The sequence below is a fragment of the Eleutherodactylus coqui genome, chromosome 1 (genome assembly GCF_035609145.1).
Source record: "Eleutherodactylus coqui strain aEleCoq1 chromosome 1, aEleCoq1.hap1, whole genome shotgun sequence".
Lineage (NCBI taxonomy): Eukaryota > Metazoa > Chordata > Amphibia > Anura > Eleutherodactylidae > Eleutherodactylus > Eleutherodactylus coqui.
This window is the reverse complement of record NC_089837.1, coordinates 192,735,087-192,761,251: the sequence shown is the minus strand read 5'-3', so window position 1 is coordinate 192,761,251 and position 26,165 is coordinate 192,735,087. Positions and strand designations below refer to the sequence as shown.

At 41.5% G+C, this 26,165-nt stretch overlaps 1 protein-coding gene across 1 annotated transcript in view; it reads left to right on the top strand.

The window, feature by feature from the left end:
• Positions 1-26,165, top strand: part of ME1 (malic enzyme 1) — a 283,827-nt gene that overhangs the window by 109,240 nt on the left and 148,422 nt on the right. Inside the window, exons 4-5 of the mRNA XM_066604990.1 lie at positions 10,685-10,760; positions 15,122-15,283. Coding sequence (XP_066461087.1) covers positions 10,685-10,760; positions 15,122-15,283 — 238 coding nt within the window. The remainder of the gene's footprint in view (positions 1-10,684; positions 10,761-15,121; positions 15,284-26,165) is intronic.

Here is a 26,165-nt window from a genome sequence, read left to right as displayed (position 1 = left end):
AGCCTCCTGATTGGCTGGAATCGGCACGTGACGGGGCGGAGCTACACGGAGCTACACGGAGCCCCATTGAAGAAAGCAGAAGACCCGGACTGCGCAAGCGCGGCTAATTTGGCCATCAGACGGCGAAAATTAGTCGGCTCCATGGGAACGAGGACGCTAGCAACGGAGCAGGTAAGTGAAAAACTTTTTATAACTTCTGTATGGCTCATAATTAATGCACAATGTACATTACAAAGTGCATTAATATGGCCATACAGAAGTGTATAGACCCACTTGCTGCCGCGGGACAACCCCTTTAAATCTTTTAAGGGCAAAAATCTTTTCTTTTACTATATTACTAGCTGCTCTAGTGAACCATAATGGTTTCTTTTTTCTTTTTTCTTTTGCTAGTTGCTTTGACATAAAGTTTAGTTGACTTTAAGATGGCTATTTTTAATAGGGTCCACCAGGCACATACTCCTGCTGTTTTTTTCCCCCTTGTTCATTCTTTTTAAAAACTAGTGTGAGAGGAAAATGTTTTACATTTATTTTCTGTAAAAATGTTTACATGCTACAGTCACCAATGACTGCAGCATCTGCAGGGTTAAATGATGTAGAGGGGTGATTAGATAAGCAAATCCTCATTATTTCACTCCTTTTCTGAGGAAAACAACATATGTGATAATCAGAGAGTAAACATGCTTTCTGACTGATGGTGTGGGGGTGATAATATGAACAAAAATTAATGTAACCCGTCTCATGGAAAGATACATGGGAAAATTACAAAACATCTCTGCTGGCTGCTCGCCCCCCTCCCTCTTTCCTCTACACAGCTGACTGAAACTGACAGCTGCAAATTTAGTATTTCTGACAAAAGTTCAAACATTTGTAGCCTCAATAGGGCTACGGACAAGCTTTTAGCTTATATCTATGTAGCAAGCTTTGTTCTGGTATCATATCTATGTAGTGACCTTGTTTCAGTTATTGTATCTATGTACTAGGTTCAATTCTGGTACTGTATCTATGTAGTAAGTTCACATTTAAAACTGTATATATGTAGTATGCCTGTGTCTGGTACCACATCTATTTTATATGCATTTAATCCTTTTTAATTTTTAGACTGGTGGAGGCCCAGATTTTTTTTTCATACAGCACAGGGCATATACAATGTGCCAAAAAGGGTTTATTGACATCTGTATTAGGGCTCCACATGGGATTTCTGTCTCTCTGTTCCATTGCTAGAGCAGAGAAACTGAATTAAATGCTTCCATTTTTCTCCTATTGATTTCAGTGGATTTTCAAAAATACTAAATGCTTTAAGTTTGTTTCCGTTCAATTAAGTTTCTGTTTTTTCAACAGCACAGATAATGCTGCAGACTGTTCTATTTGTTGCTGTAAAAAAAACAGGAACCTAACGGAACAGAAGTAAATTGAAGTCTTTGTTTGCTTTAGATTCTTTTCTACCAAGGCCCATGGGCCTTTAGCTACACCCCTGGGACACACTGTAACTGTTTGGGGGACTCATGGGCGACAGGGAAGCACTGTTATAGTGAGTGTGGCAGAAGAAAGCACTATAACTGTATAGGGGGCAAACAGAGGGGTCCACTGTAACTGTGGGAGACAACAGAGAGGCGCACTGTGTGGAGGAAGCACTGAGAGGAGTTGGGAGTGGCAGGAAAGTGAGAGGATGCAGAGCTGGAAGATGTCATAAAGAAAGTAGAAAAAACAAAAACAGACAAAGCCGATCAAAGAAGGAGTCAGCTGTGATCACTAAAAGTAATCACTACCACTGTGTAGAACTAGTATTGACTGATGTGTCTGCAGTATTGAGAGATATACTGGAGCTGAGCCTCTGTATCTGAGCCCACTGTGTTACAAAAGTTTTCTAATAGATATGTTATCTATACTTTATTTGTTTTCTTTTTTGGCAGCGGGTGATCCATGTTTTTTTAGAGCTTGTGCCCTTAATCTTTTAAAACTCTAGCAACATCCCTTGCTGTTAGTGCTGCATCATTACGCCACTTAAGAGACCCAGTGATGCAGCAGAATGTTTCAGGCAGACCACGGCCAGCAGCCATGAAGAGCAGTAGGGAGGGGGACCCAAGATGGATTTCTTGCAGCCGAGCCCATGAGCTTTTAGCTACTTCCGACAGAAGCTTCAGCCTTTTAAAGTGCAATGATCTATGAGCTTGCAATGTCATTTTCCCTCTGAACAAACAGAGCTCATCCTAAACTGCTGGGGGTTAAATTACTGCCATGTTTTCCTTTCATTACTATCTTTTTGAGCTGCTACCAGTATATTGGTACAATGCTGTGCATCTTAAGAACCGCCACACATGAGATGCAGAATTAATAAAGTACCATACATGATGTATCCTAAATAATCTTGTTTATGTGGTTAAATATTAAATTGGAGTACTATACTTTACTCCAATTTCATTGAGGGCAACAGTGAACTAAACGTATTTAAACTACGTGGGTATGGTGATTTTCCTCCGCTAAAACTAACCTGGAATCCCACAAAGTAGACCTCTTCGGAATCCTTCTTGTCTCCAGGTACCTTCAGTACCTGGAGTCGTGAACTACCCGGTCCTCCAGATACAGAAAAACTCTCCTTGCTGGATCCAGTAGGGCAGTAGTTTTAACCCTTTCCTATCCAATTTGTATCCTGGTTTTCCTAGGGGGCTTACTCTTTTTCTGCCATTATACAACGGCACTATCTGCTGGCTAAAGCCATGAGGTGACACGTTGGATAAGCTCCGACAGCGGAGAGGCTGGCAATATACAGTAAGAGAACCCTGACGGATGTCTTCCAACATTGGAGCTGTACAGCCTTAAATCATAATGTCTTCAGAGGTCAGACAGTGGATTGGAAAGCGTTAAGGTGCAGATGTCCAGCTGGCGCAAAACTACAATTTCCAACTTATCCTGAGAAATGAAGGCTATCAGGGAATACTGTAAATTACAGGTTTGCAAAACCTTTTAAGGTTTTTGACTCATGCGTACCTCAACGTGAGTCAGACTCTAAGCAATGTATCACATGTTTCACAGCAAATGTGGTTTCATATGACCCCTTTCTTAACTATTTGTTATTTCACTATTAAATGGTTGAGAATATCACTAACACATATTATAAAGACGACGTACGAGAAAGCTCTGGCTATGTCAATTCTGTTCATGAATTCTGTGATTGTTCATCTCCTTGTTGTTGTTTTACAAATGTAGGTGAGAATCATTTGATCAAGAGAATCATTTTGTGTTATTATATTGAAGAATTATTTCTGGTTTGCAAAAGTCTCCTGCAATAACATTAGAGGTGTGGTGCATTGTGGAGTGAAGCACAACACTCTTTCCTGCTTTGTGCACATTGTAAGGAGTGGGCTCTCACAAAACCAAAATGAGAACTTTTTACTGCTATGAGTTTGCTGGGAAGAATTTTCTTGGGTATCAAAGTCTTGTTTTGATGCACTGTGCCAACCAGTGTGAGCCCGTTTTTCAACAAGTGATTAGCGAGTTCCATCAATGTAAAGAAATGGTCCATGGTAATATTTTTATGGGTGCTGAAATACCCTGTTGCCAATTCATTCACCACCTTGAATGCAATATTTGTTTCCTTCACGTTGCCTTCTTTACCCAAGTAGGGCAAGCCTTTCAGTGGGTAAAAGTAGCTGTCATATATAAAGAAGATCTTTATTCCATATTTTGCTGGCTTTGAAGTCATGTACTGGAGAATGCAACAGCGACCCCGGAATGGGACCAATTGCAGTCAGATTAACACCTGGAAAGTAGCACTTTTGAAGATTGTGATTTATCTGGTGTCATATTTCATGAAAAGGCGCGAACTTGTCTGTACCTCTTCGACCACTTCTTGATGGCTTGTTACAAAATCTCAAAAAATTAGGACTTCAAATCTTCCCTTACTCATCATGGCACGGAAAACTGGTGGATCACATTTCTTGCACCGCAGAATACAGACATTTGAGAATTTGCTTTTCAAGTGACCTGCGGTGATCAGCAGTCCAGTCTTGATTTTGTCACATGAACGATTAATTTTTTTTCTTTATAAAGTCCCAGGAATTTTCAGCAGCTGGCGGTGCAGTGCTGCTACCTTCTAAATCGTCATCAATGTTTTTATCACTTTTCTCATCTAGGACTTTACTTGCAACACTCACGTGATCCTCTTCATGGTCATTTGGCTTGCAATCTAATTCGTCGTCAGTGAATTGTATATCAGTGCTGTATGTCTTCTTCCACAAGCAAACAAGTTATTTCTGTGTCACTCAGTTTTCTTTTCGACATTCAAAAACACTAGCAGCAGGGGAAAAATTATGAACACACACTTGTTCTCTGCCTACTACTATTTGGTGACTGGTGCTCGACATATTTCTCGCAATTGTGATGGGATCTGCCTAAAACAACTGCGATACATTATTTGCAGTCTACAGCAAACACGAAGGTGGAAAGAAGAAGAAGTGACCCACGAAATTGCTTGTGGCTCCGTTAGACTCATGTTAAGTGTTTATGTAACAAAATTAAGTAATAGCATTTATCTGGTTCATACATAACGTAGAAAGAAAGTGCAAAATCGGGTTATATGTGGAACAACATGATGGAGGAATAGTTAAGGAGATATTACACAAAGCTAAAAGAAAGTACCGCAAATTCTCAAAAACATTATGGAATGCAACCAAGAGACTCACCTTAGGTGTTCCAGGTTAGGAGTAATACTATGGAAAGTAAGACAGGATGGAAAACCCCATCCCCAAGATTTCTGCACTGTATGGTCCCAGGTGAAGAAAGGTCTTGGGTGAGATCTACCCTAAACTTGAAAACTGGTAAAGTTTCACTTTCTATTCCAAGATAAGTTTAAAAAAATACATTCGCCCATATCCAGATTACCTTCTGTTTCTAGAAGGCCTCAGCTTAATGGTCTCCAAGGTGTCTTAAAGCTTGAATTTAATATAAAACAGTCATTTACTTTTTTGTGGATCATTTGCAAACCAATTGGGAAGTATCTTGTAAACTGTTTGACTGCCTGAGCTAATTTCTTCAGTATTTGCATTTTGTCCCAGAGGACCAAGCTAATATCAGACCTGTTTTTCTAAACTTACTAAAACTGGCAGCCAGTTATCAAACTCGTCATCAATTTATACACAGGAATTAGTGTGGCCAAACTGAATGTTATTCATCTTCACATGAATGGGTTTACTTGAAGCACAATCTTCAAAATCATTAATAATAAATTCTTTTTAAGTTTGTGTTTACATTAAATTAAAGCTTGCCGTCCAAACCCATAATTTAATATGATTAAAACTTGGGCAGCTGTGTAAAAACTAACTTGTCTATATGATCTCGATATGAAAATGCCATTCTTGACTTCAGTTTATAACTTAACCCCTTAATGCCACTACGTAATGTTACGTCCTGGCATGGTGGTACTTAATGCAACATAATATAAATTTACGTCCTGTGGATGGCATAGGCTCAGAAGCCTGCGCCATTCTGCAGGAGGAGCCAACTGTGACTGCAATAGCGGGGATCAGTGAGAACACCAATCCTCTCTGTTAAGTCCTTACATGCCATGATCCATGTAGAACAAAGCATGTAAAGGGTTCACAAAGGGAGTGCGCTCCCTCTGTGATGTCATCAGCCCACCACGATGTAATCGCGTCTGGGCCTGCTATGGCCTGTGATCGCTATTGTGAGCGATAATGCATTTCAGTACAGAAATTATCATAGCAATCAGAGCTTTTTTGGTTCAATTCCCCTACAGGAACATTAAAAATATAAAAACAAATAAAAATAGTCTAAAAACACACACAAAAAAAACGTTCTTGTCCACTTTCCCCTCTTTCTATTAAAAAAATTCAAAAAATGTACAAAAAACCCTACATATTTGGTACCATCGTATCTGTAACAACCTGTACAATATATTGAACTCACTATTCTGCAAAAAACGTAAAAAAAAATAAAAACAGCCAAAATTCTTATTTTATTTACTTTTCTTCCCAAAATAACACAATAAAAGTGATTTAAAAAGCTATATGTACCTAAAATTGTACCAATCAAAACTATAGCTCATAATGCAAAAAACAAGCTTTCACTAATCTCTGTCTATGGCAAGATAAAAAAGTTATAGGTATTTGAATACAACAATGTAAAAAAATAATAATTTCCAAAAAAGGGTTTTTAAATGTGTAAAAGTATTTAAAAAATTGAAATTTTGCTCTCATCGTAATCATACCAACCCGCAGAAAAAATGTATCATGTCATTTATGCTGCATAATTAATGCTTATAATTGACAGCATAATTAACAGCATAATTGATGTGTTTCTTTTCTCCCTGCCCTCCAAAGAAAATTAATAAAACTTTTACAATACATTATATGTACCCGGCAATGGTACCAATAAAAAATACAGCTGCCACGCATGAAGACAAATCCTCATGCCGAAGGAAAAATAAAAAAGTTATGGCTTTTGAAAAGTGGAGATAAAAACCCAAAAGAAAATCGTTGCGTCCTTATAGCCATAGTAGGCTATGTCCTAACGGGGGTTAAACTGCAGGTCCAGTTTATAATCGGTATACCTTTTTGACATATCAAATCAATATGTCATTACTGTTTCAAGTGAAAAACCTATTTAAACATTGGTGCAGTAGCTTGAGAACTGTCTAATGACTCAGTGGGCTAATTGTGCATGTGGACACATTGAGATGAGTAGTCCTCTCATTATAAGGGCGCCTATGTACTTTGCAGGATGCATGCAGTGGTGCTTTTTCAAGTGCACAGCGGGGGAATGATAGTCACAGACCCTGATTCAGTGCTTTAGCTCCTATAAACCCATAACTTTAGTTTATGGGGCTCGTAGGAGCTGACAAATTACTTTTGAAATCTATTACATTCAAAGTTATTTCCAAATTCCTAGCTATTCTAGGAATGATATATTGTATTTCAGATCTGTATAAGAAACTGGGTAACGTCGGTTAGATCCTTCATTTGTCTTTGAGTGCTTGTGAAATCTGTTGTTACTGGCAAGTGCGGCGTGAAAGTATGTTACCAGCGTCCTATACATTTACAGTATTTATTTAATGAGGAAAAAAGACAAGGTTGTGAGAATTATTTGAACTGCTGTTCACATGAAAATGTTAGTCTATTCCCAAGCATGGCATTGTCGCTTGCTAATACTGTATGACAAACACGCTTTTTTCCATCACATTGTGGTAAATGTAGTTTACTTTCCTAATAAACATTCACAGCCTTTTAGCTTCCAGGCATTTTTTGTATTTCTTTCATCAAAACAGTCTCAGAATTATCTGACCACATACGTAACTTGGTGAATAGAACTTGTCTGACTTCCTCCAGCTTGAATTCCTTGCATTGCACATATTGCTACCATTTTTAAAATATGTTAAAGCGGTTGTCTGAGTTATGTAAAGGGCATTTCAATGGCTTCCCCATGGTGTAAAATAACAAAGGAGCTGATATCACCTCTTCTCGCTCCCCACTCATCCTCCGCAAGTGTCTTTGGGTGTCTGCTATGCGGTTTGTTTGCAGGCTGCTTTCTTATTTTACCCCATGGGAGACCCATTGAGATACCCTTTACATGACTCGGACTATCCCTTTCATTAAAGGACATATATCTCCAAAATAAAGTCCCTAAACTGTCCTTTGATTCAGTTGACCATTACTTTTTTTTAGTTAAGAGACTACAATATAAAGCTGTATGTTTCAGGATTTTTTTTTCTACCTTTTCGACTACAATTCTAAAATGCACATACAGTGTATACTACTTATTTGGCTGTTTTCAGACAAGTGTATTTGCATACCTATGTGAGCGCCACTGCAATGAATTCCAATTGTTACCAAGTATTTGTTTCTAATGGGCAGGTTTGCGAATCACAATGCTCCGACAGCAACTACTTGATATAGTTGGGCGCTCGCATCCTAGTGCTATCATTGCGAGTGCAACACCCCAGAGGGGTGACCCTGGGCACCTGGCTAACGTGAAAAGCTGGGAAGGTGAAGTGCTGACGTGTCACGGTGGCACTTACCATGCTCTGGTCCCATAGGGATGACATGCAACCACGGCCAGTATATATTGCCGGCCAAGCTTCAACACTCCCTTGGCAGGGAATGCCAATAAAGGGGATGGGGGAAGTTGTAGTTAATCAATGCGGCGGAGCAATAAACACAGAGACTTGTGTATAGTACCTTGGGTCCCTAGGAACGGTTAGGAACTTTTACTTGAAATAAACTTGTATACAAGGTAGTTACAGGCACAATTTACATGCAATAGTTACAGGTTATAGCTCAGAGATATGGAGGACACACAGGAACAATACAGCCTTATAGTCCCTGTTATTTATATTTCAGCGGTCCTGGAATTGGAAGCACTCCAGAGGAGGAAAAGGGGTAGGGGTCACTCCACAAACACTTTGGCCGTCAAAATTACTCATGAAGACGGCTTAGCTTAGATACACCACACACAGCATCCTTGTGAGTGTGACAATTACGTACCTCTGTGCGGTGATCCTAATGACGGACGGCTGCACAGGAAAAACGCCTGTGTTGTGAATAGGTACCTGTTTTAGCAAACTGGGGTAGTGCTCTCTCTCTCTGGAAGGGACTCACTCCTCTCACATCCACTCTTCAGATGCTACGGCAAATCACACCTCTTCACCTACATGGAAGCTAAAGGTGCTTCCATGCAGCTCTGTGTTAGCACTCTCCTCTCCTGAAGATAGAACCTCTTCCCGCTCTCAGTCACTCACATTTATATCTTCACTTGTACTACATGACACAGTAGAAGAGATACATTCAGCAGACAGAGCTGACAGGCAATGATTTTAACACAGTTAACCCTTCAGATGCCACACCTGTGCAACATACATACAGAAAATGACATGACAGCTTTGCACAGTGCATCCACATGAGACAATATATGTATGACATTTATGGAGGGCACCAGGATGTTGTTCTGGGACACTACAGCGAGTGCCAATAGCAAACTGGCACTCGCAAATGAATACTTAAAGTAACATCCGCCATTTCGTGCATATGTGCCCGGCATGTATTCTGACGCATCCCCATTACTTCTAGCATTGGACTTAGAAAAATATCATTCAACTATTCCTGGAACTAAAATGTTAGCTCAGAATTAGCACTTAGAAGTGGTGTTATATAAACCAGGTCCAAATATTCAACCCAGTTAATTTAAATATGTTGAAAAAGATTATAAACACTATAAAGTTTGCGTCATATATAATACATATGCCAAAAGTGGGGATCCAAGCAGTTGGTCCCCATTAATCATTTATTGATGACCCGTCGCTCATCAATAGAAAAAAACTGTAAAAAGTCCCAGAAAACCCCTTTAAGTTTAAATTATGTTCTTTAGTAAAGGATACAGGCTAGTATCTGTGATGGACACTAAAAAGCAAGCAGGATGATAGTGGGAGAGTGGGTGGGTAAATGACGTAGTAAATGATAAGGAATTGCAGGTATCGTACTTTTCAGACCATAAGGGTCGTTTCACACGGGCGATCGTGATATCACCGGGAGAAAATCGCTGCAAATCCGCTTGTGATTTTCTCTGAAGATTTTGCCGCGATTTACTAGTGCGAAAGTCCATAGTGCAAAAATCGCAAGTTTGTGCTTTGTAATGCGATAAATTGGAAGCTTCATAGGGAAACATGGGAGATAAAAGGGATCATTACCAGGGATGATTACTTTATAAGGTTTTATGCATGCTGTGCCTGAGAAATTTGAGATCTAAGGGTAAATGCACACAGGTGGAAATTCCGCAGCGGGATTTCCCGCAGAATTTCCGCCCATGCCCGCTGCCATAGGATTGCATTAGATAATGCAATCCTATGCAGACAGCTGCAGATTTGACCGCGTGAAAACTTTTCTGGTAAACAAATCGCGGCATGTCCTATTTCTGAGCGAGCCTCGCAGAGGCGCACACAGAAGCGTCGCCTCTGACGCACCAGCCCTGCGCTGCATATGTGCCGGCTGCGCGGCAGCCGGCACAGAGCAGAGCGGAGGAGACGCTGGAGGAGGTGAGCCGCGGGTCACTGCAGGGGGCGCGGCTCGCATCTTCGCCAGATCCGACCCGGCCGTCTGCATGAGCCCTAGGTGAGATTTCCTGCAGCCTACCAGAGTAGACACAGTTTTACCATAACCTGCTTTGCTTGCTTCGCCTTTGGTAGAATACAGGCTGATGGAAATGCTTTCTCTATTCTCTTGATACATTCACAAGCCAATTACAGGAAATTTCTGCTGCCTTCCTTTATTCTGAGATTGCTTCCAGTTATAAAATATACATCATGCTATCACAATGTCTATGCCAGATGACAAACTCCACTCTACTACATCTTCAGAACTAATATCACTGCATCTCAATTATTTGATTTTATATCCTGGAATAGAATGTTATGTTTTTACCGACAGGTTACACATAGCTCCAATTTTCTGTCACTTCTATTTGAAGTATAAATCTTAATAATCTCCTTAATATCCACATAGGACTATATTGTACTTTCTAAATGTGTTGCATTTGCATGGTTATGTCATGTGATACCTTTAGGATTGGAAGAAAATCTATTTTCAAATATGTGATCTCACCGGTTAATGCATTCATCAGACTTTTACTTGTCAAACATAGAGTTTATGTACGGAATATTTATATGTGTTTTTCTCTGCAGAGGACTCTTCATTACCATTCATGACCGTGGTCATATATCCACACTAATGAAATCATGGCCTGAGAATGAAATTAAGGTAACGGATGTATAGTTTTATTTAACTGTGAGTGGTCAGAGATTTTTTTACCATGTTTAATAGGTCATGTAAGGACATTTTGGTAATTGTAAGCTATTAAGTGACATTATCTCAGAAGAAATCTGCTTGGCTTTATAATTGCATACAGTGGCTTTAGTTAGTAAGCGCACATTTAAGGGCAGCAGATTTGCTCCTAAATTCTGCCTTTTTTTAGTTTTGTAGAATTGTGAATAGCATCCTACTACAGCTTGAGTTTTGGCATCCTTAGACACAGGGCCGACCTTGGGTCAGATAGCGCCCTGAGCAGCAATTATTTAGGTGCCCCCCCCCCCGCCCCTTCCCTGCCCCTCAACCATTATAGAAGAAGAAAATGGCTATGTTGCCATTGCAAACAATGGAGCATATGGATTATAACTCATACACCAGATTTCTGGCATACAAAAGTCACAAGTTATGGTGCACATTATAATTTACAACTTTCTGCCTTTTTACGCCTCACTGCAGCACTTTTTTAATAGTAGGCGGGGTGGGGCAAAAAGAAGACATGACTGTAGGCACTGAAGCAAAATATACCTGAAAAGTATATCATCTCACTACTTCCCTGTGTAGTTTCTCCCCCACAGAATCAGCTCTCCTCCACCTCAATTATCTTCACTGATATCATCTACTCCTGTTGTATCACCATTCTCTCCACCAGTATTATCTATGCCACCCACATTATATATCTCTTCTCACAAAATAAATCCCCCATGGTATAAATCCTCCATAGTGCATATCTCCTTCCCATACAATTTTCATCACTCACAGTAAATATCCCCACAGTATATATCTCCCTTTGTACTTTTTATGCCCACAGTATAAGTCTCCCATGGTACCTCCTCCATACTATCTCCGACAAACTTAGTATATATCTCCCGTTACAGTATAAATCCCCCATAGTGTAACTTCCCTATAGTGTCTATCTCCCTCCCATATTATCTTTATCACTCACAGTATACCCCCCCACATTATATACATCCCTTCGTACTATTGGAGTGCTCCTTTAAATTTAGAATTGGCAATAGGGCTAGTGGGATCTGAGTTCTTTCATATGTCCAAATTAATTAACAATGATCATTGGATAAGGAACAAGAGACATTAACTATGTGAAGTTATCACTGTGCTCTTTCTAACCAGCCCAGCCCACTGAGGTTTATTTATCATGCAAAGACAAAGGATAAAGAAAAGTAGTAGTGTCCAGTCACAGTGGACCAACACCCTAAATTACACCTTACTGGTGTAAAAAGTGGCAAATCCTACAAAAGTCTAAAAGCTGGTTTACACGTGCCGATGATCGCTCAAAGATCGCTCAAACAACAGTTTCAGTGACAGCTTTGAGCGATCATTTTGCATACACTATTAAGTAGCTACTCAGCAATTATAGCAATTAAGTGTGCACATTAATTTTCCTTGAATGTAGTTAATAGCCAAAGGCTATTATCTGTGCTCAGATCCTTTGTTCTCCACGGGGAAACAATGCTATCAGCACTCCCCGTGGAGAACTTCTGATAGGACGGAATGACGATTTTTAGGTTAGCTTGAATTTAACGATTAGCTGCAGTGCCCGAAAAGCACACAATGGGCGCACATTTATACGCACTGATTATCACTAAAACGATCGCCGATTAGCTATTTTTTTTGCTATCATTGGCTGGTGTAAATGGGCCTTTACACTTTCGAATGATTACATTATCTTTTACGGATAAGAGTACAAGAATGTGGATACAATGACTAAATGTGGTCTTCAGGAACTGCTATTTCTACTACAAGGACAGTTAAAGGAACATTTACACCAGCCGATGATCGCTTAAAAATCGCTAATCGGCGATCGTTTTAGCTATAATCAGTGTGTGTAAATATGCGCCCATCATCCGCTTTTCGGGGACTGTTAGCTGATCATTAAATTCAAGCTAACCTAAAAATCGTCCTTCACTTTTATCAGCAGTTCTCCACGGGGAGTGCTGACAGCATTGTTTCCCCGTGGAGAACAAAGGATCTGAGCGCATATAATAGCCTCGGGCTATTAACTGTGTTCAGGGAAGGCTTCATTTGCACACCTAATTGGTATTTAAGTAGCTGAGTAGCTACTTAATACTTAATGCAAAATGATTGCTCAAAGCTGTCAATCAAACTGTTGTTTGAGTGATCTTTGAGCGATCATTGGCCCGTGTAAACCAGCCTTTGGTAAAGGCCCATTTAGATAGGACAAATGTCAGGCAAACATGGCAGCTAATGTCACTGACCCACAGCATGGTGGCTGGCGGAGATTACTCTCCTCAATCTCCCCTACGTCTTTCCAATAGATTAACATAGCGGCCGTTCAATACTGAACGGCTGCTATTTACACTGAACGATCATCATTCAGCTGCATAAACGATGGACCATGAGCTGAACGATGATCGTTCCGTGTAAATAGCAGCCGTTCAGTATTGAGCGGCCACTATGTTAAGTCAGTGGAGAGGGACGGGGGAGAGCGAGGAGTGAAATCTCCTGCAGCCTCCTCGCCCCCCTGCTGGCCCCTCTGTGAGCGAGCCAGCGATACTAGCTCCCGTGCAAAAGCACGGGAGCAACTCTATGCAGGGACAGTTGTTGGGCATCGTTTGCCCGACATTCATCCCATCTAAATGGGCCTTTAGACTAAATATTACAGGGAGAACTTGTCTTCACTCCGTTTTCCAATTTAAAAGCTTTTCTGGGTTAGGAAAACCTTGAGCGCTGGATGACCAGATTATAGTTGTGACAAGCGGTGAGCATCTTCCTGTGGGTGTTCCGTAGGGTGTACAACTTTAGTAACTCATTTGATTTGCTTTTACACAAATCCTAAGCAAATAAGGTATACAAATCATTAAGATTCCAAATGCAGCATAAACAGTTAAGCAAAGCAATAATATTTAGAATAAAGATTGAACTATACCCAATGCAGTAAAAAATCTGGTCATCTAGATAATCCGTAGTTTCTACTCACTTCAAATCAGATTTGTCTGACATTTGCAAAGCATTGAATAGAATTCAGGAACAAATATAGCATAAAAGAAAAGATTTTTTAAGATTGTTTTCACATCTTTTAATTCTAATAAATGCTTCAGTCCTTGTGCAGTCATTCTTCCAGCTGTATACCCTCTGATGAGTAAGGGTAGGCTTAATGACCCTTATCCTCCAGCAGATAAGAATAAAGGTCTTACGGTTGTACATTAGAAAAGACTGCTTTGCTCCATGAGATTGCTATATCAGACACATTCTCGGATTATTTTAGGCTGTTTGGCATCCAACTCCCCCCTGAGTGTGTCGGGAACTGAAACTTTTATGTTACTTCCTGCTACACCCACAGGCGTTCTCTCACTTCTGATCCAAGAATGCCTGTCCACAGCCCCCTACAGGCCAGTCTGTGTACTGCCCTTTTAATATATATATATATATACTCTTTAATTGTATCTAAGTATATATATATATATATATATATATATATATATATATAAACAGTTTAATACATATATATCCCCACAGTGTCTGTATGTACAGTACATGTGCTTCACAATATACCATCTTCCACAGTATATCTCCCCCATCCCATGCATTTTGCATCTCTCCCCTGCTGTGCTAACACCCATCCCATCGGTCAGCTCCCTCTCGTTCTCACATACAACAGGTCTTCCATTCCTGTGGCTATACACAGCTTTTCTATGCAATCACAGAAAGACTTCACCCACCTGAATCAAGAGCTGTTGTGTTTGACGTGAGGGAGCCGATGAGGTGGTTAAAAGCTGTCTTCAGGTGGATGGTGGGGGTTCTATGATGACATCTTCTGCACTCTGTGAGGGTATTGCACTCCACACAGGTTGCACACCCCTAAGGCCAGCCCCGATTAAATAAAATGGCTCTTAAAGGTTTTTCCGTGGAAATACTATTGATGACCTATCCTCAGGATAGGTCATCAATACCTGATCAGCTGGGGTCTTCTGCTTTGGACCCCGAAAAATCAGCTGAGCAGGCACATGCTGTCAGTGCTACAATAACAGAGGTCGGAGCGGAAGCCTTCATGCCGACCTCCCATGTAGTGACCGGCGCTTGTAATTGCAGGCACAGCTCTCATTGATTTAATTTGACATAATTTCACATTTCTAAATGTGACCTCACATTACTCTGTATTCCTCTAAGCAATGAGGATTTAGCCACATTAACTTGGCAAACTATTACATTCTGTCATAACCTAGCTTTATCTTTAGTTTCATAAGTGAATACTTAAGGAATGGATACAATTTGTAGATAAGGATAAAGACAAAGATGAGTTCATGATCTGTATTCTATGTTCTGTGTTTTTACAGGCTGTCGTGGTAACAGATGGAGAGAGAATCCTTGGTCTTGGGGACTTAGGAAGCTATGGCATGGGAATTCCTGTTGGTAAACTGGCACTATACACAGCATGTGGAGGAGTAAAACCTCAAGAATGTCTCCCTGTGATGCTGGATGTAGGAACTGACAATGAGGTGAGAATCATATGTTTAATGATAGATTTCTTTCCTCGATTCTGTGAACTGCAAAATTCCCTAATCTAGATAAGTCAAAAACATAGCGATACTATTGTACCTTGTCACCACAGGAAGCAAGGAATTTGACTGGGCTTGGATGGAGGAATGCCCCTGTCACACCCCTAGCTCCCGATAGGCTGACTTCTGTAAGGTCCTAGCAGCAGCGTGTGTATAGATTTTTGCCAGGACTGGAGGGTTAGGGTTCGTGGTTATGTTAGGCTTACATTATTAGCTGTAATTACTTGCATTTTATAGAGGTAACATGGAAGCATTTAGAGTTAATAATCTAAGCCTAACAGGAACACGAACCCTAACCCTAACCCTCCACTCTTGACAAAAATCTATACAGACGCTGCAGCAATGAGTTGTCCCGGAGTAGCCGTCCCCCTTCCATCTCCCATGCCCAACCGGTAGCCACCGCCTCCACTCACTGTGTGATCCTGGCGGCGCTGGAGGAATCCCCCTGCAGTGAGGCAGTGCCTCCGCTCCCTCACGTTTTTCTCTATGGTTCATTCTGATTGTAATAAAATAGATGAGTTTGCCAGCCACGTTTGACTATATATAACACAGCAATGCGGTTTAGCAGAATTGCTCATAACCCTGGCAGCTGCCAGTAGCTGTGCCAATTATCCTCCAGCTGTGTAGCCATAAACAAAGCACAGTGTTTGAGAAGGTATAGCATGATTGGCATGCTCTAATATCTTCTATGAATCAAACATAAATTGGCGTCCCTATTGGCTGCACAGCTCTGAAGAATTATCATGCTTTAATTTGTATCATACAGAAATGTTCTGCTTCCATTCAGCGCCTCGCTTGAGATTGACATCAATGTGTCTGTTATTCTTCCAAAATATCTGAGCTGCTCATGCTTGCCCAGTTTTGAGTATGTCTACAAAAACGCACAGAAACCACAACTTCTGTGGGTAATAAAGTAGAGGTTTTGTAATGGAAAAAGGATTTGTGAACATATGAAGGAATGTATACAAATGACAGTAAATAAGGTTCTTCAAGGAACAGATAGTAATACAAATATATTGTATAACCTCAGTCATCTAGTACATGATTTAAAGTACAGACAAGGCGTGACTATAGAGGATGCAGAGGCTGCAGTTCTAACCTACTGGATCCCTTGCTATATAACAAAACAGCAAATGTATCTGCCGTGTATCCTCCACTCATCTGTCCCAAGCCTTTTAATTAAAGTAGTATATATCTTGATCTCACTTTGCCTGAATATATTTGGAGGCTTAGGCCCAACGAAAGGTGAGTTTGTCAGTGTAGGGTCCGATCTACATAAGGTTGCTTTGCTACATCAGATGGGCTCACTCATTTTGATCAAAATGTGCATTAAGAACACTCACATTTTTATGAGTAATGGATATGGCAGTCATAGAATTTATAATTCATACAATTATAATTTTATAAGTGCAAGAGGCAACAGCACAGTACAAATGGAATTATCACTTGTACGGTGCTGTTGCTTCTTGCATTTGCTTCTACTGTATGTCACAGCCATGGTGTACATGCACCTGTAGAAAGTGCTGACTAAATTTGGTGTAAGTAGCAGTAATAAACTAAATTTTGATATCAGTCTTTCACATCCATGTTGAGGAATTGTATGCCACTCCTCTGTCGATTTACTTTAACTCTTTCCAATCCACTGTCCGATCTCTAAAGACATTATGATTTAAAGGGGTTGTCCCGCGCCGAAACGGGTTTTTTTTTTTTTCAACCCCCCCCCCGTTCGGCGCGAGACAACCCCGATGCAGGGACGTACAGAAAGCTTACCGGAGCGCTTACCTTAATCCCCGCGCTCCGGTGACTTCTATACTTACCTGTGAAGATGGCCGCCGGAATCCTCTTCCTCCGTGGACCGCAGCTCTTCTGTGCGGTCCATTGCCGATTCCAGCCTCCTGATTGGCTGGAATCGGCACGTGACGGGGCGGAGCTACACGGAGCCTGCATTCTGCACGAGCGGCTCCATTGAAGAGAGCAGAAGACCAGGACTGCGCAAGCGCGGCTAATTTGGCCATCGGAGGGCGAAAATTAGTCGGCTCCATGGGAACGAGGACGCTAGCAACGGAGCAGGTAAGTAAAAAACTTTTTATAACTTCTGTATGGCTCATAATTAATGCACAATGTATATTACAAAGTGCATTAATATGGCCATACAGAAGTGTATAGACCCACTTGCTGCCGCGGGACAACCCCTTTAAGGCTGTACAGCTCCAATGTTGGAAGACGTCTGTCGGGGTTCTCTTACTATATATTGCCATCCTCTCTGCTGTCGGAGCCTATCCAACGTGTCACCTCATGCAGTACTGGCTTTAGCCAGCATATAGCGCCATTGTATAATGGCAGAAAAAGAGTAAGCCCCCTAGGAAAACCAGGATACAATTTGGATTGGAAATTAATTCAGATTTCTGGGTAGGTTTTTTATATACTTCTTAGTTCAGGTCACACTAAAACAGAGATTGGACATATCCAAAAATTATTTTTCTCTTCATAGCCTTTAAAATATAGTATTCCTCTAACATTTTGGTATACATTTATCAAAGGTGAATACAACTTTTAAAGGGAAGGTTCACATTTAGAGAATGTTTGCAAATATGAGGAAATTACATTTGCAGGATTCATTAGTGGAATTGACTCTACAATTAGGCCTCCTTCACATGGGCGACACCGCATCGCTGTGAGAAAATCGCAGCGATATCGCATCGCTGCACTGCATGATATGGCTGCGATTTTCTCACAGAAATACGGCGATTTTGTAGCGCTACAAAGTCGCATGTGACGCTACAAATTCACGCGACTTTGTAGCATCTGCTGCTGTCAAGGTTGCATCGCATGCAAACCGCGTTTTCGTGTGATGCGATGCAACAGGGAGGAAGGCTCCATAGAGAAACATGGGCTACAAAACCTAGCGTGTCGCGGGCATATCGCCGGACCTGCGAGGTTTGTGTGTCGTTTTGTAGCATGCTACAAAACATCTCATGTGTGAAGGAAACCATAGGAAACCATGGGCTTCACATATATGCGATTTGTAGCATCTTAGCAATGCTACAAAATCACGTGACTTTGTCGCCCGTGTGAAGGAGGCCCTAGACTATTGTGATTTCCCCAAACAGCCACTTTCATCTCTTAAGTCACAAACAACACCTAGGAGAGCAGCTGTGGGGAATTTGATTTCCTTATGCATGCTTTATACTGTAATTATTTGAATTTAGCTTTTGGGTGTATATCAGGAAATTGCAATTTATATCCAAGCCAACTTGCAGATCTCCAATATTAGTGACATTGGTGACATAAGAAATTCAAGCTGAACTCCTCTGAGGTGGTGTTCCTAATGCTTTGGCGTCCACACAGCTGCTTCTCCTTATAATATATATTACTCATTAGAATGAGAATAGGATCACGTTATGGCTTTGTATTCCTGGAAGTCGTGGTTATTTTCTCATACTGTCAAAGCCTCTTCCAACAAGTAAATAAATGCTTGCAAATGTTTTTAATTAGGTTAAAAATAGTGTATCCGTGGTCGCTAAGCACTTTTATTTAACTACTGCTCCTCATTCATTATTAACAATACACTAAATTGGATTAATGTACCAAAATATTAAGTATGTATTGGCATAACAGTCTTTTTCTAATTAGTTGACTGTCCTTGGTAACAAACAATAATAACATAGGTGTGGCAAATCTAAGCAAATATTTGGAAACATTTAAACAATAGGATAATAGACTGTGAGACCTCTCCAGAGGACCACCTCTTTGAGAAGATGATCTCTTTATCTAGACCAGATTGCCTATAACACATTTCAGTTGCATTATATACTGTGCTTTGTATGCTACCCATCTTCTTTGAGGCTACTCCTCTAGAAAGAATTTTTTAATGGGAAATTCCATCTCAGAAACTCAAGGCATATCCACTGGATATAGTATAAATGTCTGATAGGTGTGAGTCCAAAAGGTTAGATCTACATCTATCTCCATGATGTGCGTCTCCCAACCACATGCCCCCTGATGATTGCTGCATTCCAGAAGAAGATATATGGAGTAGTAGCAGCACATGTTCTTGGCTTTATCAGTTCACTTTTATCAGAGTCACAGAAACAGCCAAATTGCCTAACCAGGCAGAATTGGGCCAGGGGACTCTAGTTCTGGAGATACATGTGCGTCCAAAAGGAGGGTCCAATATCTATCAGACATTTATAGCATATCCCATGCATATGCCATTAATGTCAAGAATATTCCTTTAAATACCACTTTTGTGGCTCAATGAAGTTTAATTCCATGCAAAACATGTAATGATCTAGACCCTTCCCCCGTAGGAAGTTTTGGTATTCCTTACCAAGCTGCATTTTTCAAATTTGACATGTGTCTCCTTAAGTGGTAATAACTATGGAATGCCTTTACTTATGCAAATGGAACTGAGATAGGTTTTTTTTCGTGACAAATTGGACTTTATGTTATTGGTGAATTTTGGTTGATACGTTTTACATTTATGTATAAAAAAAATCTAATTTTCAACCTTTTTTTCTGCTTGTAAGGCCCAATATCCATGGGCGGGTCAGATCCCACAGCGGAATCCCACCGGGCCCATGGCCAAGGACCCTGCGTACCTCTGCGGGAAGTCGGCAGGATCCACGCAGACCTCTCCACTTCCAGGTTATCTGTACTGTGAGTGGTCCACATGGTTTGCCATTGGACAGGCGCAGTACAGATTTTTTTTAAATCTCCCACCAGCTTCCATTGACTTTAATAGAAGCCGTCCATAGGAGAACCATACAAAAATGGAGCATGCTGCAATTTGTTTTCCAGACCAAAAGGTCCGCAAAACAAATCCACATGCTTAAATCCATTTGCAGATGCCCATGCTTCTCTATGGGTGGCTTGATTTGCGGGTGCCCTGCGCAGATTCATCAAATCCGCCCGTGGACATTTGGCCTTATAACTACTAACGACCACTTGACCATGAGTATGTATGAATATGTGTGGATGCTTCTCATGCTCCGCCCCTGGTGACATCACAGGTCCTACAACATATATAAAACACAGAGCCTGACCGACAGAAGAACAACACAGTTAGGGCTCTTGGAAGGGGAGGACAAAAATAACAAAATGAGATTACAACTAAGCCGTTCTTTTCTCAGCCACAACTCAGTGGTCCTGACAGGAGACACTGACCTACCGCCACCACAGAGATCTGGTGGGCTGAAGTACCTGTGGTGACATCACTGCTGTGGGAGGAGCCATTGTGCAGTTTGATAGAAATTACTGTATACTGGATAAGTCAACAGCAGCCAACAGGACCTGTGATGACGTCACCGTCATGTGATCACCTGTGTGGGTGGAGTCAGGGATCACATGAACAGACGCTGATCACTGTACCCAGGAGTCTGCTGTGCTGGTGATGTCTGGAAATCAGGATGGATGTACCATATAGCAAAGCTGTGTGTGCTGTGGGGGGATCATAATGAATGTACCATGTAGCACAGCTGTGTGGCACATTGCGCCACCAGAAACACTGGTACTATAATTTCCTAATAATTACTACAGTAAAACCTCCACTAGCATTGACATCTACTAAGGTTGACTTCGAGTAAGGCCGTTTTTTTACCTAAAATTTTGTCTCTAGTTTTTGTAAAATAGATGAAAATATCCAAAAGCTTTTTTTCAAGGTACATATTCAGTTCTGAAGGGACTTTGAGTCACATGTAACCAGCTGGAATACTCCTCTTCTGTGCTGATAGAGATTAGTGTTAGGGCTCGTTCCCACTAGCATGGTTTTAGCGCATTATAGGCACGTGAAAAGATTGAGACTAATAGAATCAATGATTTCCTATAGAAGCTTTCACATTCGGTGTGTGATGCGTCGGAGTTTCCATAGACTCCTTTAGGAGCTGGATAACACACACCACGTAGCTCCCAATCGTGTGAACTGCCTTTTTTTTTACTGCTAATTAAGCTATTCACGTGATTTTAGTGCAGTACGCCTGCAATCTTTTCACGCATGCCTGCTAGTCACAATACACAAGATTGAGCAAATACCAAAAATATAGAAACATGACTAGAATTGAGCCAGGAACTTATAGAATCATTGTTGTAGGAGTAGATTATGTTGTGCTTCAGGGACCTGTAGTACTATGGGTTTTCAGGAGCACATTTCCACAGGTGTGGCATGATTGAGTTGGCTCTGTGTGGTGTTTTCTAGACAACCAATCATCACCTGTCTGTTGCATATAAATATCAGCCCTCTGGTTGGAGGGATTGATGTTCATCATTCCTACTTATGTTTGCATTCTTGCTTGTTGCTCTGCGGGGGGTAAGCTGCGATGTGTTCTGTGTGTCGGAATTGGTTGCCAGACATGTGGTGTGAACTGTCCTGTTCAATTGTGTATGCATTCCATGCTATGTTGGTGTGAACTGTGTCCTGTACTGCTTGGATCGTTTACCATTGCGGCATCCAAGGAGTGGGCCCCAGCCTAGGAGACAGTGGGGTAGTACCAGCTGTACCAGCTCCCATCCAGAGGGTAACCAGGGACATATCCAAGGGGCCGAGGGCAGGCTATTAAATAGGTTAACCCACTTTTGTCATTTGCGACACCACTGTTCCGTCCTCTGCTGTGAATTCAACTGTTAACAATAAACAGTCCACGCACAGGGATTTAACTTTCGGAGCCAAATCGGGAACAATCGGTGAAGTTCGTTTACTGGAAATCACTTTGTACAGTTCAGCAATACATGCCAGCAGGAAAGTAGTACAAGACACAAAGTGGTGTGACAGGGAGGATTCACAGGTTTACAGATGAGTCCACAGTCTAGTTATTTGTGGGGTTCTGTTCCTGGCCACTCTTTTCTCTCTTTAGCTCTCTAACGGTCATCACTCACACTTAGAAAGTGGGTACAATGCATGGCAGCTCCTCATTTTCTCTCAGTCCTTCCCATCAATTAAGACAAAGGTCTGGGTACATTGGGCCCAGGGCATTCACAAGGCATCCACTCGGCGTCTTCAATCCTGGTGCTTCTCTAGGGGCTGTACAAAGTCTCTTTTAGGCCTTATGCCCACGGCTGTGGCAGACTCCACTAGTGGAATATCGCAGCGGAGTCTGCCACAGTGCCCCCCAAAACCCTCAGGCTCACCTCCCGAATCTGCCGCATTATTCCTGTCCCTCAAGCCGGCAGCAGTGCAGGATGACGCGGCCGGCAGTGGGTGGGAATGCGTATTCACGCGATACTTCCGCTGTGCTACAGCGGAAGTATAGCGTGAAGGCCGGCTTCCATTGACTACAATGGAAGCTGGACGCACGTATTCCCATGGCAATTAGAGCATGCAGCGGTTTCTTTCACGCTGCAGAATTCCACAGCGTGAACACTGGGCTATTAGGTTCAACAGAACCTAATAGCTGCGGCATAACTCCGTGGATTTCCGCCGTGTAAAAGTGCAGCAGAAATCCAGACGTGGGAATTAGCCCTTACTCAACTCAACTCTCTGGCTAAGCTGGGATGTCCTAGCTGCACGGGTCTCGCAGGCATTCTCCACTGCATCCACCTTGCAAACACATATATATCAAACATGATCATGTGACAGGCAACAAGATACTTTTCCAGACATAACAGACGTTAACCCATTCAGTGCTGCAGAGGTGCAATACACGTCAAATTCATACAACATAAAGACACTGACAATACAATAAGCACGGGACAAATGCATTCATATTTATGGAGGGGCCCCTACTAACTCTGGGCCACTACACCATCTCTGGGTGAGTTAGGTCCTTAGGTTCCAGTGTGGGGTTGTTCCTACAGGGAGTAAAAAGGACCTGGACCTCATTAGGCTAAATAGCTTTTTAAATCAGGGCAGGGAATGTTGCAAATGTATATGAACAGGCTGTCTGTTCCCAAAAAAATTACAGGAGTATGTGTAGACATGCGCACAAATAAACCTCGTTCACTCTGCAAATCCGATGCGCTGCTTGCAGCATATTTGTGCATACGCATGTCTGAAGCAGCCCTTAAATTCACACACAGAAGCAAGCTTTCATACACATGCACACACAATGGCACACTTTTGCAGACTCACAGCCATGCATTTGCGCATGCACACACACTCAGAGGCACACTTTTGCATATACATGTAAACACATATGCTTATACAAACAGAGAGAAATAAATATGTGCAAATACAGCTGACTGATCACATGACACCACCCACTTTGGTCAGTCACCATCCCTCATTCTCTACGCATGCTTTCAGTGGGGTACTCTGCAGCTTGCATCCAAAGGTGAATAAGACATTGCTAGGCCAAACCGTTTTATGGGTCCTTGCTACTGAAGTCCTGGGCTCCAAGTGCCAAGCAGATCTGGACCTTATTTAAATAATCTTGAAGGCCTAGGTCTGGGTTCAGAGGCTGGCGCTGGCACTACTGAGATGTTGAGACAAGAGAATCAGGGCCCAAGCTAACAGGGAAGGTAGTCTCTCTGGCTGCTCCACTGAGTATGTCCATTGCAGAAGCCTTCAGGCCAGAAGCACATTAGTTGACCAGCACAGCCTAGAGGTGGCACTGCTTGGAGCAGCAGACCAATAGGGGCATAGGTGCAGCTCAACAGACAGGAAGCAGTAAGAGTCTTCCAGCTCCACTCTTCATCTCCAGCTGTAACACAGGGGCAGTCTGGCCCTGATTGGCAGCTTTCTAAGCTGGCTCCACCTCCATCTCTCAATTTTAGCGCAATTGTGTGGGCATGAAACATACTCTTGTGCAGTTGGTAACATATTGTATTAAGAAAAATTCTATTTGATTTATGTGGCCACTATAGAGAAATCCCACAAATCGGAGAGTTTTCTCCAGGGTAATGTTTTGTGAACGCACAGAAACAGATTATCTAATGTAACATGAGGTCATTCACCACACATTCTGACCTATATTTCTCATGATGCTTTACAGTCATGAATGCTTCTGATGATAAATAAAATATCATGTGAAAGCGGAAAATAAAGCCAAAATCATGACTCAATAACATGGGACCAAATCAAAAAATATTTTCCTTTCTTTCCTATACAGCTTTACTTTAGCATTTTATTAAAAGCATAGTGCTGAAAAGAAATTGGCTTTTTGCATGTGTGAGTAACACTGTAAATTAGTTGTTACTCCTGATGACACTAGGATGTTCTTAAAATGGCTAAAATGGCTCACATATGATCTATACGGCTTTGCAATTTTATTATATAAAGAATACATAAGACTGACAGAGGTGGACTAGCATGCCTCGGGCCCACAGAAGGGAATGATTCTGAGGGATTACACAACATGGACTTTCTTTAAATATCTTTTTATTCTAAAATTTTCAGCACAGAAAACAAATCATTTTGCAAACAATAATAAAAGTGATGCAATTATATCTGTAGAAATACAATTGTGAAGTTTTCATATATCAAAAAAAAATCCCCATAAGGGAAAAAATCTCCCACCCCGCCCTCTTCTTGTGAATGATGAGAACCTTAGCCAAAGCCCATCTTAGAAGCATATGAAGTTGATTGTGCAAGTCCTTTTAATTGCATCCTACATTGTGTTAACATTGTGCTCACAATTCACATCATTGGGGTTATTTATGAATCAACCCACAACCCCATGTGGTCCATTATTGTGTTATTTCCTGGGTCGATCAAGGGGTCCTTTTGTTCCTTGGTAGACCAGTCCAACTCTCGTGATTGACTGTGCCAACTGTTCATGTAGCCACATGCTCTGTGCTGTCCTTCATGTCTAAGGCGTATCCCGGCACCTCCATGCACATTCTCTGAAAGGTTTGCCAGGTTCAACCTGGCATACATTTCTGGCATAATTTACACTGGTTTCTGGCATAAATTCTACATAAATCTGTCAGTTGGGGGTGGCCATGCCTCTTCCCAACAAGTTTTCTAAGAAGGACTACCAATGAAACTTAACCTTTATTATAACAATTAAAAATGTCCCACTTTTCTTTCAGTTGAATCTACTTTTCATCCTTAATATGTTAGTAATGCTTCGTTATCGTGTCTGCTAGAGCTCTGCATTACTTGCCTTGAGTTGTTTTCAGAATAAATACAGCTGCTCCAGTGGAAAAGATGATCTTTTCTATACTTTACATATCCCATGGGCCATGTTTGCTCTCATTCTTCCCTTTCAGCAGTTTCAACCAAAAAATGGTCATTTTATAAAAACATAATGCACTTTGTAAATTTGGGTCCATGTACATGTACCACCATAGACTCAGGTTTATGCAGCCTTTCTCATGTTATCCTCCATAATTCTTCTTTTAGTAATGTTATCTGTACATTTATAATATTCAATTAGCTTAGCATTTGAGAACACAGTGTTTCTTTTTTCTGCGTGTGAGCATTCTCTTCTTCATGCTGATCATCTATTTATATTTTTTTTCCAGCACTCAGACATTATACACAATAATTGTGTTGCAGCTTTCTGGCATCCTGCATTTTCATACAGTACATATGATTGAGCATGGAAAATAACTACCGTAAATCTGCACTTTCAATTTTCTGTCAGACATCAGGAATATAATAAGTAGAGATGAGCGAGCATACTCGCTAAGGACAATTGCTCGAACGAGGATTGCCCTTAGCGAGTACCTGCCCGCTCGGGAGCAAAGATTCGTTGCCGGCGGCAGGCAGGGAGCGGCGGGGGAGAGCGGGGAGGAACGGAGGGGAGATCTCTCTCTCCCTCTCCACCCCCCGCTCCCCCCTACTCATGGCCGCAACTCACCTGTCACCCGCGCCGGCAGCCGAACCTTCTCTGCCGAGCAGGGGGATACTCGCTAAGGGCAATGCTCGATTGAGCAATTGTCCTTA